The following is a 15,795-nucleotide window of genomic DNA, read 5'->3' as shown; positions in this document are numbered from 1 at the left end:
CTTTTGTCCAGGTGGGAAAGGGAAGTGTGGAGTTCGATTGAGATTGCATCATCTGTGGATCTGTTGGGGCGGTATGCGAATTGGTGTGGGTCTTGGGTTTCCGGGATGATGGTGTTGACCAGCCTTTCAAAGCACATCATGCATACTGACGTGAGTGCTACAGGGAGGTTGTCATTCAGGCCGGTTACCTTCACTTTCTTGGGGACAGGAACAATGGTGGTCTGCTTGAAACATGCTGGTATTACAGACTCGGTCAGGGAGAGGTTGAAAATGTCAGTGAAGACACTTGCCAGTTGGTCCGCCCATGCTCTGAGTACACGTCCTGGTAATCCCTCTGGCCCCGCGGCCTTGTGAATATTGACCTGATTAAAGGTCTTGATCAGCTACGGAGAGCGTGATCACTCAGTTGTCCGGAACAGCTGGTGCTCTCATGCTTGCTTCAGTGTTGACTGCCTCGAAGCGAGCATAAAAGGCATTTAGCATGTCTGGTAGGCTCATGTCACTGGGCAGCTCATGTCTGGGTTTCCCTTTGTAGTCTGCATAATATGTGTGTATGTGAGCAAATGATGGAGTGTTTGTATGTGTGTTGCATGTGTGTTTGTATGTGTGTTGGAGTATCAGTGTGCGTTGTGTGTAGGGCCCTTTGAGTGTGCATAGAGACAGTGCAAAAAAATGAAATGAACTACAAAGGTAAACTCAGATAGTCCATTTTGCCATTTAGCAGTATTATTTCATTGGGATAAAAGCTGTTCAGGAGCCTGTTGGTGTCAGACTTGATGCACTGGTAACACTTGCTGTGCAGAAGCAGAGAGCACAGTCTATGGTTTGAGTGGTTGGAGTCTTTAACGATTTTCCGGGCCTTCCTTAGCTTGGCCCCAGTGATGTACTGAGCTGTCCATTTTGTGTGCGTGTCACGCCCTGGCCTTGGTATTTTGTGTTTTCTTTATATTTGTGGTTAGCCCAGGGTGTGACATGGGTGATTATGTGTTTGTCTTGTCTAGGGGTTTTGTAGATTGATGGGGTTGTGTTCAGTGTAGTATTCTAGGTAAGTCTATGGTTGCCTAGAGTGGTTCTCAATCAGAGGCAGGTGTTTATTGTTGTCTCTGATTGGGAACCATATTTAGGCAGCCATATTCTTTGAGTATTTCCTGGGTGATTGTTTCCTGTCTCTGTGATTTGCACCAGTTAGGACTGTTTCGGTTTTGTCACGGTTTCTTATTTTGTATATGTATATTGTTCACGTTATCATCTTTATTAAAGATGTTCAACCATAACCACGCTGCATTTTGGTCCTCCTCTCCTTCCCAGGAGGAATCTCGTAACAGAATCACCCACCAAACATGACCAAGCGGCGTGGTGACAGGCAGCGGCAGCAGAAACCGCCCAAAGGCAGAGCTGGAGGCAGCCAAAGCCGAGAGGCGGCGGTTTGAGGAGGCAGCACGGCGGCGCGGATGGAAGCCCGAGAGTCAGCCCACAAAATGTATTGGGGGATGGCACAGGGAGAGTGTGGCAGAGTCAGGAGTCAGACCTGAGCCAACTCCCCCTGTTTATCGTAAGGAGCCAAGGAGGAAACCAGAACCAGAGCCGGTGTTGGAGGTGAGCGAAGCAGAGACCGTGAAGGAGTTAATGGGGAAATTGGAGGAGAGAGTTATGAGGGAGTTGCTGTGTTGGTGCATGAGGCATGGAATTCGCCCGACGGAGCGTGTCGGGGATTTGATGGCACCTGGGTCAGCTCTCCATACTCGTCCTGAGGAGAAGATTGAGAAGATTTTGCCAGCCTCACGCACCAGGCCTCCTGTGCACCTCCCTAGCCTTGCACGCTCAGCGCTACAGTGCTCCTAGCAGTGCTAACCATGGCGGGCGTGGTACTGGTCAGGCACCGTGTTATGCGGTGGAACGCACGGTGTCCCCAGTACGTGCGCTTAGCCCGGTACGCTACATCTCAGCTCCCCACATCTGCCGGGCTAGGGTGAAGATCCAGCCAGGGCGGTTGGTGCCAGCCCTGCACTCGAGATCTCCAGTACACCTTCACGGTCCGGTCCATCCAGTGCCACCGTCACACACCAGCCATCCGGTGGTAGCTCCCCGCACCAGGCTTCCTGTGCGTGTCCTCGGCCCAGTACCACCAGTGCCAGCACCACGCACCAGGCCTACAGTGCGCTTCGCCTGTCCAGCGCTGCCGGAGCCTTTCTCCTCTCCAGCGTCGCCTGAGCTGCTCATCTGTCATGAGCCGCCAGAGTCTCCCGTCTGTCATGAGCCGCCAGTCTCCCGTCTGTCATGAGCCGCCAGAGTCTCCCGTCTGTCATGAGCCGCCAGAGTCTCCCGTCTGTCATGAGCCGCCGGAGCCGCCAGTCAGCATGGAGCAGCCGGAGCCGCCAGTCAGCATGGAGCAGCTGGAGCCGCCAGTCAGCATGGAGCAGCCGGAGCCGCCAGTCAGCATGGAGCAGCCGGAGCCGCCAGTCAGCCTGGACCTGCCGGAGCCGCCAGTCAGCCAGGATCTGCCGGAGCCGCTATTCAGCCAGGATCTGCCGGAGCCGCCATTCAGCCAGGATCTGCCGGAGTCGCCAGTCAGCCAGGATCTGCCAGAGCCGCCAGTCAGCCAGGATCCGCCATTCAGCCAGGATCCGCCAGTCAGCCAGGATCCGCCAGAGCAGCCAGTCAGCCAGGATCTGCCAGTCAGCCAAGATCTGCCAGATCCGCCAGTCAGTCAGGATCCGCCAGTCAGCCAGGATCCGCCAGTCAGCCAGGATCTGCCAGAGCCGCCATTCAGCCAGGATCCGCCATTCAGCCAGGATCCGCCATTCAGCCAGGATCCGCCAGTCAGCCAGGATCTGCCAGAGCCGCCAGTCAGCCAGGATCTGCCAGAGTCGCCAGTCAGCCAGGATCTTCTAGAACCGCCGTTCAGCCAGGATCTGCGAGAGCCGTCAACCTGCCTGAGCTTCCTCTCAGTCCTGAGCTTCCTCTCAGTCCCGAGCTGACCTTCAGTCCGGAGCTGCCCCTCAGTCCAGTGGGGCCCTCTGTTAGGGTTCTTAGGCCAAGGTCGATGGCGAGGGTCGCCACTCTAAGGACGCTAAGAAAGCGGACTATGACTATGTTGGAGTGGGGTCCACGTCCCGCGCCAGAGCCACCACCGTGGATAGACGCCCACCCAGCAGACCCTCCCCTATGGGTTTAGGTGTGCGGCCGGGAGTCCGCACCTTGGGGGGGGGGGGGTAACAGTGCGCAACCTCATCATGCACTGATTGTTGCCAAATGGATGGAAACCTAGCTACTGACGTCTTTTTAACCAGGTTTTGCCCACTGGGTTTTGTGTCGGTAAAATTCAATATTCAGTCGGTGGAAATGCTTTTATGCATAAATATTGGTATAATAACCATTATAAGGAAGTAAACTTGGAGTCACGCAATGACATGTTGTGTGGTCCTCCCACTACGACTCCTCGGGAAAGCATGAAGTTTATTAGGCTACTTCACAGCATGGTGAAAGTGCAAGGCTTCATGCTCCTTTACAATAAATATCTAGTCTTTTTTGGTGACATGATCATTGATGCTTGGCTGCCTTTTGACCAATAAAAATAATCTTGCTATTTTGTCCATTACCTTACCTTTTACATAAGCGTGATTACGTTACCATTTTTAAAATGATATCCCGATACATGACTTGCAGGCTTATGTCTATCAGAGCAGAGAGAGGGAGAGAGATCATAGAACGTGAATCTCATTCTGCGCCGAGGAACTTGAAGCTTTCCACCTTCTCCACTGTGGTCCCATCAATGTGTTTTGGGGGGTGCTTGATGATTGAGTTGGAGGCGTGTGTGGCCACGCAATCATGTGTGAATAAGGAGTACAGGAGGGGGCTGAGCACGCACCGTTGTGGGCCCCAATGTTAAGGATCAGCGAAGTGGAGGTGTTGTTTCCTACCTTCACCACCTGGGGGCGGCCCATCAGGAAGTCCAGCCCCCAGTTGCACAGGGCGGGGTTCAGATCCAGGGCCTTGAGCTTAATGATGAGCTTGGAGGGTACTATGGTGTTGAATACTGAGCTACAGTCAATGAACAGTATTCTTACATAGGTATTCCTCTTGTCCAGATAGGATAGGGCAGTGTGCAGTGCGATTGCATCGTCTGTGGATATATTGGGGAAGGTAAGCAAATTTAAGTGGGTCTAGGGTGTCAGGTAAGGCTTCCTACAGTCGGGAACATGCTGCAAATCTGTCAGTGAACAGCATTCAGCCAAAACAGGCCTTTCACAATATTTTAAGTACAATCACGGGAAAACAAAAAAAAACGTATCTGTCTGTAGGTTTCCAAATATGGTATCAACTTGCAAATAGGTCTATTAAACAAAGAACATTTTAAAAAAAAAGTTAAACAAGAGAGAGATAGGCTTTAATTTCATCATCAATACAGACAATATGTGTGTCCCCACACACCTAGGCCTAGGCTATTGATGGATTCAAGATAATATCATTTTTATTGATCTCAGATTTTCAGTTTGTCAGTGTCAAAGTAGCCTGTCATTTCGATCCTTTGTGAGGTATTTAAAAAATATTCTGCTAATGTCTCCAGTCATCTAAAATGATGTCGAATTGCATGAAATGCATTAATAAAAGGCAAAATGAGGCAAAATAAAAAATACATTCCTATGTGCAACTTCTGTACTCACTTATACTCTACTACTCTATGTCAGCATGCAAGAGCGATGATAATGCATGCAATGGTTTATTAAAAAGGTGTTTTTATGTAAAGTTTCCAGTACCTCAGAAACCCTTAGGTCAACCCCCTTTCCTTTTTTTTTTCTTTTTCGGGCACCTCCCAATTTAAAAATGAAGCACTGGAAAACATCCAGAGCTACCTTATTTACATAAGTATTCAGACCCTTTGCTATGAGACTACATTTTTTGTTATGTAACTAGGCAAGTTATTTAAGCACAAATTCTTATTTACAATGACGGCCTACACCGGCCAAACCCAGACGATGCTGGGCCAATTGTGCGCCACCCTATGGGACTCCCAATCACGCCCAGTTGTGATACAGCCTGAATTCGAACCAGGGTGTCTATAGTGACACCTACTAGCACTGAGATGCCGTGCCTTAGACCGCTGTGCCACTTGGGAGCCCAGGTGCATCCTGATTCCATTGATCATTCTTGAGATGTTTCGACAACTTGATTGGAGTTCACCTGTGGTAAATTAAATTGATTGGACATGATTTGGAAAGGCACACACCTGTCTATATAAGGTCCCACAGTTGACAGTGCATTTCAGAGTAAAAACCAAGTCATGAGGTTGAAGGAATTGTCCGTAGAGTTCAGAGACAGGATTGTGTAGAGTCACAGATCTGGGGAAGGGTATCAAAAAAATTCTGCTGCAATGAAGGTCAACAAGAATATAGTGGCCTCTATCATTCTTAAATGGAAGAAGTTTGGAACTACCAAGACTCTTCCTAGAGCTGGCCACCCGGCCAAACTGAGCAATCAGGGGAGAAATCCCTGGGTCAGAGAGGTGACCAAGAACCCGAAAGTCACTCTGACAGAGCTCCAGAGTTCCTCTGTGGAAATGGAAAAACCTTCCAGAAGGACAACAATCTCTTTAGCACTCCATCAGTCAGGCCTTTATGGTAGAGTGCCCAGACGGAAGCCACTCCTCAGGAAAAGGCACATGACAGACAGATTGGAGTTTGCCAAAAGCCAAGTAAAGGACTCAGATCATGAGAAACAAGATTCTCTGGTCTGCTGAAACCAAGATTGAACTCTTTGGCCTGAATGCCAAGTGTGACGTCTGGAGGAAACCTGGCACCATCCCTACGGTGATGCATGGTGGTGGCAGTATCATGCTGTGGGGGTGCTTTTCAGCGGCAGGGACTGGGAGTCTACTCAGGATCGAGGGAAAGATGAGCGGAGCAAAGTACAGAGAGATTCTTGATGAAAACCTGCTCCAGAGTGCTCAGGATCTCAGACTGGGTTAAAGATTCACCTGCCAACAGGACAACGACCCTAAGCACACAGCCAAGACAACGCAGAACTGGCTTTGGGAAACGTCTCTGAATGTCCTTGAGTGGTCCAGCCAGAGCCCGGACTTGAACCAGATCGAACATCTCTAGAGAGACCTTAAAATAGCTATGAAGTGACGCTCCCCATCCAACCTGACAGAGCTTGAGAGGATCTGAAGAGAAGGGTGGGAGAAACTCCCCAAATACAGGTGTGCCAAGCTTGTAGCATAATACCCAAGAAGACTTGAGGCTGTAATCGCTGCCAAAGGTACAAAGTACTGAGTAAAGGGTCTGAATACTTACATAAATGTTATATTTAAGTTAATTTTCTTCTAAAAGACTGTTTTTTCCTATGTCATTATGGGGTATTGTGTGTCGATTGAGGAGGAAAAAAACGATTTAATAGATTTTAGTAGAAGGCTGTAACGTAACAAAATGTTGAAAAAGTCACATCTGAATACTTCTGAATACACTGTAGTAATACCTTTAGCCGTGATGATGTGATTAAATGTGATGACGGAGATAGACATCTGGGTGTACTGAATCGAGTCCCAGTACAATCCATTATTATGATTGGAGGAGAATATTGGTAAAGGAAAATAGAAAAAGTTGGTCTTACATAAGCTCAGAAAAGCGACTCTTTCTTCAAATTGCATATTTATACTCAAATGTGTCTCGTCCTACTACAGTACAGCTAACACAGTCTAGAAATGTCGAGAGTTCTTGTGATTGAGGGTGAGGGTCAAGAGTCATGATTGGTATGTGCCTTAGTAACACCTCTTTGTTAAACAATAACTGCGTTATTCAGACCTCTCCCATTCCTGTTGAGGGGTTTACTACTTCAACTATGGGTGTAAGGAAAGTGAAGGTCTTTTTTAGTGGGCAGCGGTAGGTATTGTAGGTATTGATTCCATATAATCACTTGATTGTCAATCTGTTTTTTTTTTTTTACAGGATATGGGTTTGGTCAGGGCCGATTTTTGTAACATTGACCACAGCCCATTACTTACATTTATTTTTATTACAATCTGAAAGAGATTAAATAGTCACATAATTCCCCAATATTTCAATAGAGCATATTGTAGAGCATGGGTATTTTAGTCATATGTTCTGAAGCCTGAAATTAAATGGAAATGGGCAAGCAATGTTTAATATAGTGACTTATTGTATGTTGGGCTGGGTTTTAAGAAAGCAAAGCATCACAATTGAGAACATTCAGTAGGAAGTGATGGCTTCAACTGACAGGAAACGAGAACACGAGAGCGATAATAATTTTGACAGGCAGCCAAGTAGACAACTCCACATCGAAAAGTGTATAGAATAAAAATATATATTGAAGATAGCCCAGAGAGCCTATAGATGAGTAGAGCAACATTAATGTGAACAGGAAGGGAGTGAGGGAATTATGAAGAAAACAGATGATCTGTGTGCCTGTTTTGCACATACATGTTTTATTGTGTCATGTCTTGTGTCTGAGGGTTTGAGTGCATTTACACGTTCCAGATAATGATCTGGTGACATCATGAGGGCGTTGGCCTCACTGTGTGCTTTACACAGTGGTGGGAAAAGTACCCAATTATCATACTTGAGTAAAAGAAAAAGATGACTTCATAGAAAACAACTCAAGTAAAAGTGAAAGTCACCCAGTAAATTACATGAGTAAAAGTTTTAAAAAGTATTTTGTTTGAAATATACACATACTACCAGTCAAAAGTTTTAGAACACCTACTCATTCAAGGGTTTTTCTTTATTTTTACTATTTTCTACATTGCAGAATAATAATGAAACATCAAAACTATGAAATAACACATATGGAATCATGTAGTAACCAAAAAAGTGTTAAGCAAATCAAAACATTTATTTTATTTTTGACAGTCTTCAAAGTAGCCACCCTTTGCCTTGATGACAGCTTTGCACAATCTTGGCATTGTTTCAATCAGCTTCATGAGCTATTCACCTGGAATGCATTTGAATTAACAGGTGTGCCTTGTTAATTTGTGGAATTTCTTTCCTTCTTAATGTGTTTGAGCTAATCAGTTGTGGTGTGACAAGGTGTGTCGTGTCTTTGGCTATGCCGGATTAAGTGATATGACATGCTATTCTATAAAATAATTTCTCTGTAACTAATATTACCTGATTGAGCTAATCATGTAAATGTAATTAACTAGAGAGTCGGGGCACCACAAAATAATATTAATGGAGCTGTTATCTTCCGAATAAACTCTTAAAGACCTAGTAATATTTTACATCAATAGCAGTCAATATTAATCGTCACCTTAATTCAGTCTCATCTGAAAGTTGTAAACTCTTGGTTATCTTCACAAACCCTGGCTAACAAGTTGAATCAGCAATACAAAATCGGGTTTAATTATTTATTTACTAAATACCTAACTTGTCACACAGAATTACACTTACACATAATTAATCACAACTTGATTACAAATGACGTCATAAAGGAAAACGTCCCTAGCGGGCGGAACAGATATGACAGCTTGTTACACAAAAGAAAAGGGGCTGGGTTTGAGTGAAAGAGCGGGAAGACTGAGGAACAAAGGGTGAAGCTGTGCTGTCGTAAATACAGTATCTTATGCATTCTAAATTACAGCCCATTTGGAAAAGGAAAATGCAATAAATATTTACTCTGAGCTGCGCTTCGGTAGGTTGGTGGTAGATGGAAGACCGTGTTGCCAAACCAAGTCCTTTGTCCTTTGAAGAATGTCTCTGGTGGTCAATTGGATACGTTGTAGTAACATCGTTGTGTGATAGACGGGATACTCTGTCTGTTCCTTCCTAACCCTCGTTTTCAGCTGTTGTTGCTAACTCAACGGCTAGGAGGTATCACTTATGTAGTGAATAAGAGTTCAAAGTTCATACCATTCGCAACCAAAGCTCACGCTGATGTTGGCTTCGTTCTGTAGTTATTATCTGAACCATTCTGACATCGGACCGTCGTCCTCACATCCTCGGAAAAGGAGGTTATATTGTCGCCAAGGCTTTATATAGTGGAGCGAGAAGGGTGTGTCTGAAAAGTTTTATAACCCATGTCTCTTCACAGGGGCGGGCCACTGATTGAGCAGAGCCCTAACCTTATGAAAACACAAATCTCTCATTTGGAAGCTAAAATTACATTTAATCTCTTAACCAATAATTTGATATTCAAACATTTAAATTGAACAACAATTCCATGTGAATCCTATAACTCGGATGTGTAGACTTTCCACTGTAGAGTTTATGTCATCTTATCATTGATGAGAATGTCTCAGATGACAACCGAACTGACATCATATTCATTAAGTACCACCGCATATGTTCAATTGGTCGGATGACCAGAATATAGTTAATATCCCCCCACCTTCTGATGTTCCCATAATCTCTATGTTAACCAAGGGGTTTTCAAATTTCACATCAGTAGGGTAGAGAGAGGAAAAAGGGAGGAATAGGTATTTATGACTGTCTTAAACCTACCCCCAGGCCAACGTCATGACAGGTGGAATACAGAAGATAGCCCTATTTGGTAAAAGACCAAGTCCATATTATGGCAAGAACAGGTCAAATAAGCAAAGAGAAACGACAGACCATCATTACTTTAAGACATGAAAGTCAGTCAATACGGAACATTTCAAGAACTTTGAAAGTTTCTTCAAGTGCAGTCGCAAAATCCATCAAGTGCTGTGATGAAACTGTCTCTCATGAGGACTGCCTCAGCAAAGGAAGACCCACAGTTACCTCTGCTGCAGAGGATAAGTTCATTAGAGTTACCAGCCTCAGAAATTGCAGTCCAAATAAATTATTCACAGAGTTCAAGTAACAGACACATCTCAACATCCACTGTTCAGAGGAGACTGTGTGAATCAGGCCTTCATCGTCGAATTGCTGCAAAGAAACCACTACTAAAGGACGCCATTAAGTAGACGAGACTTGCTTGGGCCAAGAAACACGAGCAATGGACATTAGACCGGTGGAAATTTGTCCTTTGGTCTGGAGTCCAAATTTGAGTTTTTGGTTCCAATGTCTTTGTGAGACGCGGTGTGGGTGAACGAATGATCTCTGCATGTGTATTTCCCACCGTAAAGCATGGAGGAGGAGAGGTTATGGTGTGGGGGTGATTTGCTGGTGACACTGTCTGTGATTTATTTAGAATTCAAGGCACACTTAACCAGCATGGCTACCACAGCATTTTGCAGCGATGCGCCATCCCATCTGGTTTGGGCTTAGTGGGACTATCATTTGTTTTTCAACAGAACAATGACCCAACACACCTCCAGGCGGTGTAAGGGCTATTTTACCCAGAAGGAGAGTGATGGAGTGCTGCATCAGATGACCTGGCCTCCACAATCTCCCGACCTCAACCAAATTGAGATGGTTTGGGATGAGTCAAATCGCAGAGTGAAGGAAAAGCAGCCATCAAGTGCTCAGCATACTGTATTTGAGAACTCCTTCAAGACTGTTGGAAGATATTTCCAGGTGTAGCTGGTTGAGAGAATGCCAAGAGTGTGCCAAGCTGTCATCAAAGCAAAGAGTGGCTATTTGAAGAATCTCAAATACAAAATATATTTTGATATGTTTGAGTTTTTTGGGTTACTACATGATTCCATATGTGTTATTTAATAGTTTTGATGTCATCACTATTATTCTACAATGTAGAAAATAGTACAAATAAAGAAAAACCCTTGATGGAGTAGGTGTTCTAAAACTTTTGACTGGTAGCGTAAGTATCAAAAGTGAATACAAGTGCTAAAATATACGTAAGAATCAAACGTAAAAATATGGATAACTTAAAATTCCCTATATTAAGCATGGCACATACTTTGCAAATGAAGCATTTGTGCTAAGCATTCAAAAAGTAACAGGTGTCAGGGAAAAAGTATGGAGTAAAAATAACATTATTTTCTTTAGGAATGTAGTGGATTAAAAGTACAATTTGTCAAAAATATAAATAGTAAAGTAAAGTACAGATTCTCAAAAAACTACTTTAGTACTTAAAGTACTTTTACTTGAGTACTTTTCCCCACTGGTTTTACTGTAATGTGATGAAATATCTGGACTCAGGAGAAATTAGACACTGTGACAATGATATTTTTGTTGAATCAATTAGAGCCCATTCATACAGTCAGTCCTAATGCATGACAACCAGCAACCACAATTCATGATTCGTTCCGTTGCCCTGTGGATAATGAAGCAAAGCCAAGAGCCCCCTGCTGGTTGATGAAATAAATGCACGAAATTGACCTTTGGAAATCGACGTCATCTTCACGCGTCAACAACAGACCATCGTTTCACATGTGAGTTGTTCTATTAGCTAGCTTGATGTTACATTTTCTAACTTAAAATGTTATTATGTGTCTTGTTTTTGAGTCCATTCATATAGCTAGTTTATAAGTTATGAGACAATCAAATATACAGACGATTTGAACTGGAAGAGAACGGTCGCAGTGATCTAGCTTGTGAGCTATTTATTCTTATGGGTTATTCTTGTTAGCTAGCTAACGTCAGCTAAACCAAAACAGTTTATTCTTGTTGTTAGCTAGCTAGCTAAATCGAAGAAGATTCCGATTGTTAATGTATTGACAGCTCCTTGAATTTAGGTTGTTCTTAATAATCAAAAGTGTACTTTCAACTGACAAATATTTTGTCTCATATTCATGGCTGGTCCGTATTAGTTTAAGAGTGACCAGGGGGTAAGCATCTGCTTTTCATCTTATTCAACAACATGCACATTGTTTTTTTCCAGACAGAAGATACCAGTACCCAAGTAATCAAGTTGCGTTGGTGTCCTTACTTTAAAATGCTGGCGAAAATGGAGGAAAATAACCAGTGGAGAGAGGCAGGATTGAAGAGGAAGTATCCTGAAGATAGAGCGAGAATGGGAGGAGAAGTGAGTGGAAGAGGAGGAGCGGGAGAAAGAGGAGAAGATGAAGGCAGAAATAGAGGAAGAGAAGCAGGTGAACGAGGAGAAGATGGAGAGGGAAAGAGAGGAGGAGCGGGTGAAGGAGGAGGTGCCAAGAAGCGTCTAGATGCCTTGAGTGTGGGATACTTCCGCAGAGTGGGAGAGAGACTCAGCGAAGGCTTCACAGAGGACGAGGAGAAAAGTGAGAGCCCTTGCACAGGGAAGGAGATTGTGTCAATTATGTGCATAAATGTTTGCATGAGCATACAATGCTGTGACCTTTACAACATAGCTTCACATCTTAATTTCTTCCTCCCCTATAGTTCTCTTTGTGGAGAACGTGCTGACGGAGGTCAAAGGGCAGGCTGCCCTGGTTGCCATGGATGTGACAGGAAGTGTCACCCTCCAGCGTCTGCTCCCATTGGCTAGCCCCGGCCAGGTGGGGGAGGTGCTGGCTGAGCTTGGCGGAGAATCTGGGTCCGATTTTAAGACAGTGTCATGTGACAAATGCGGGGGTCATGTCTTGGAGAGCGCCCTCAGACAGATGCCCAGATGGAGAGGTGAGTCTGATTGTGACCAGTCTGAAAACAATTTCTAGCACCTGAAATTTCAAGATATAATTGAATGACATGAAATGAATCTCCTTTATATTGTCTCTTAGAAAAGAGCTCATCAGAGGAGGAAAAGACAGCTTCCACAGAAGGAGATTCCGAGACGGAAGAGGGGGATTGTGGGATACTAGAGGCCCAGGTTCTGTCCCTGTGTCACGTGGTGATGGAGCACTGTGCAGAGTTCATCAGACACACACACGGCTCCCACGTGGCCCGCACGCTCATACATGTACTGGCAGGCTGCCTTGGTCCAGCCCGCACCGACACAGCACGCCCAGGTACACACACACACACACACACACACACGCACACAATTATCCAAACACACTCATACACACAATAACTTATCTTGTCTGTGTATTTTGTTCCAGGTGTAAAGGACAGGAATATCACCACTCAGCTGACCTACTTTGAGGCGCCCACATCATTCTGGTGGGAACTAAAAACCCTGTCTACCTCCCTGATGGATAATGTCAATGGTAAGTCTTCTGTCATCAAGCTACAATACATTGAAACCCCTCATTGCACTTCGCGGTACGTCTTCATGGTAGATCTTCATAGTACATATAAGCAAGTCACAATGGCATTACATGCCCTATCTCTCCACTTCCATCAGTGTGTGTGACTGATGCCGTGGCTAGTACAGTGTTCCAGACCATGTTGACGGTGTGTCACAGAAACCGACCCAAGCTCTGCAAGCTGCTCACCAAAGGTATCGTGGAGTACCTGACATCACTCAGCTCTGCTCCTGGAGTCAGGTCAGTGAGATTTCCTCGAGACATTTGAGTCCATGTATCTTTTTTTATCAGGGCCCGGACGATATTGCAATATATTTCCATGCCAAAAATGAAAACACAAAGTAGACTCTTTGTTCGTTTAAAAACCTGCTGTATGTAAAATATTTTGTGCTGTGGCTGGGAAAATAAATAAATGTGGCTGGATGACATCATAATGATGTTTGTTTAAAACATTAGGGCTGTTTTCCTGAAGAATTTAAATCCACTTCGTGTTTGGTTTCCTTGCCACGATACTAACGAGTATCGCTGTACTGGTATCGTCCCAGCCCTACTTTTTATCCGTTTGGTTTTATTGTCTTTGTCTCTCTTTTTGCCTCTTTCTCTTAGTCCTCTCTTGGTCTTTCTGAAGGACCAGGCCTCCAGTCGGCTAATTGAAATAGTCCTCCAGTTATCCCACAAGGCCTTGCTCCGTGACCTCTATAAGAACCACCTCCAGGGTCAGCTGGTAACCCTGGCCATCCATCCAATCGCCAACTTCCCCATACAGAGACTGACAGCAGCCTCCACCAATTACAAAGTGGTATGCCAATATGTATACCCCCTATAGTTATTGCTGTGATTAAGTTATATGTATGCATCATGGTTACTTAATAGTGTTATTCATACAGATACTATTAGTCCTGAAATCCATAAGATGGTAGATACTGATGAATTTAATCTGTATTTACCAGGGTACATGATAAAACAGAACAAAAGTTTACAATGACAGTGGTAACTCTACCTCCACTATTTGTCTCTCCCTTCCTCCCTCAGTTCCTGAAGGTGTTTGATGAGCTAGCCGAGGGTTTGGAGGCCATCTTGGCAGCAGGTCACATGGGTGTGATCGTCCAGCTGACAGACAGCTGTGCAGAGCGGGAGGAGAAACAAGGAGAGATGATGCAACGCCTCCTTAATGCTTTTCACTGTGCTGAACCTGCCTCTCGACACACGGCCTGCCTGCCTCTCTTCCTGTCCCTGCTCACACACGAGGTGTACTACAGCTCCGAGGCAGTAGAGGGCAACACACAAACAGAGGTATTGTTCTCAAAGTCCCCAAATGAACTTGATGTTCTGAATGCACCCACCCACCCTACTTTGGATCTGACACCAAGCATATTGAGTGTCTATCCATAAAAAGACCAACACTATGGTCTTTTGTATTCCCTCTTCCCTCCCTAGCGCCCCCTATCCTCTATCTGTTACCATGGCTCACGTCTGGTCCAGTCACTGGCCAAGTTCAAAGACCGCTCCCTGCTCCTGAACAGCCTGCGCTCTCTGACCCCCGCTGACCACCTGACCCTGGGAACCGACCAATCAGGCAGCCACGTTCTGCAGCTCCTGGTGACCTCCTCCAGCGATAAGGGGAGGGGAAAGATCCTGAGGAGACTGGAGGTAGTACTTGCTGGAGAGATGATAACCGAAACAGTACTTCCTCTCATTGTTAGTCATGGTCCAAAGCTGACTGTTTTGTTGATCACATTCTCACAGCAGCCCCCATATCTCCTAATCCCCACTCTCTCCCTGCCATGTCCTTACTTGGCTCCCAGGGCCAGTATGTCCAGATGGCCTGCTCCAGGTATGGCAGCCGTGTGTTGGAGGCAGTCTGGAACAGCGCCACTGTCCCCCAGAGACAGAGCATCGCTAAGGAATTAGGTAAAAATCGTCAAAAATGTGTTAGTGTTGCTGAAGTTTAAGTTGTTACCCAAGAATGGAGCTGCTAGTAGCTACTCACTAGTTTACTGGTTAGTATTGATTTCATTGTGTTGGGGTTTGGGGCAAGCATATAATCAAATTCTGTCTTAGGTTGGACCACATAGACCAACGTTTCCCAAACTCGGTCCTGGGGACCCCAAGGGGTGCATGTTTTGGTTTTTACCCTAAAATAATACATTTGTCTTCAAGCTTTGATTATTTGAATCAACTGTGGTGCTAGAGCTAAAAACCAAAGTGTGCACCAGTTGGGGTTCCCAGGACCGAGTTTTGGAAAAGCTGTTTAAGACCATGTGTTTTGTTTTTAATGCCATTCTTGCTCTTTCTCTCTCAGTGCCTTGTGAGACACAGCTTAGATCAGGCCAGTTTTCTCGTCACGTTTGGGCCAAATTTGCACTGACCCACTTTGTGAAGAGGAGGGCCCAGTGGCAGGAAGTGCAGACGGGTGAATCGAAGAAGAGGAAGCTCTTTAGTGACATTCTGGAGTGAGAAATTGTGCTGGGAATTGTCTTCTATGGAATTTCAATGTGATTTTTCTACGTGATCAAATAAAAAGTATATAAACATCCACTCTTCATTTATATGCATGGTTAGGAGTGATGGTAAAGTACACTAATTACCAAATCTCACATTAAGATTAACAGAAGACATGCTTAATTGTATAGAATTGCAGTATATTTTTCTAGCATTTTAGTATGAAAATCCAGACACATTTTTTTACTATACCAACACTATTTTAGGGGTCTGTAATAAGGCATTTATATATTGTGTGTTCACCATTTATCAATCATTACTTTCACATGAATAAATAATTTACTAAT

At 44.7% G+C, this 15,795-nt stretch overlaps 1 protein-coding gene across 2 annotated transcripts; it reads left to right on the top strand.

The window, feature by feature from the left end:
- The first annotated feature begins 5,844 nt into the window (after positions 1–5,844).
- Positions 5,845–15,795, top strand: LOC139377391 (nucleolar protein 9). 2 transcript variants are annotated; one of them, XM_071120419.1, is made up of 12 exons: positions 5,845–6,258; positions 11,086–11,272; positions 11,722–12,079; positions 12,201–12,437; positions 12,539–12,766; positions 12,860–12,967; positions 13,105–13,246; positions 13,613–13,805; positions 14,039–14,299; positions 14,444–14,656; positions 14,812–14,917; positions 15,309–15,795. In XM_071120419.1, the coding sequence occupies exons 3-12, from the start codon at positions 11,776–11,778 to the stop codon at positions 15,461–15,463; spliced, it is 1,947 nt and encodes a 648-aa protein (XP_070976520.1). In that variant the 5' UTR covers positions 5,845–6,258; positions 11,086–11,272; positions 11,722–11,775; the 3' UTR covers positions 15,464–15,795. The 2 variants fall into 2 exon arrangements, with proteins under 2 accessions (XP_070976520.1, XP_070976521.1); XM_071120420.1 differs by lacking the exon at positions 5,845–6,258 and having other exon boundaries at positions 11,269–11,434.

The sequence above is a fragment of the Oncorhynchus clarkii genome, chromosome 20 (assembly GCF_045791955.1).
Source record: "Oncorhynchus clarkii lewisi isolate Uvic-CL-2024 chromosome 20, UVic_Ocla_1.0, whole genome shotgun sequence".
Taxonomy (NCBI): Eukaryota; Metazoa; Chordata; class Actinopteri; order Salmoniformes; family Salmonidae; genus Oncorhynchus; species Oncorhynchus clarkii.
Note: the sequence above shows the minus strand (reverse complement) of the source record. Positions and strands in the feature narration are given on the sequence as shown.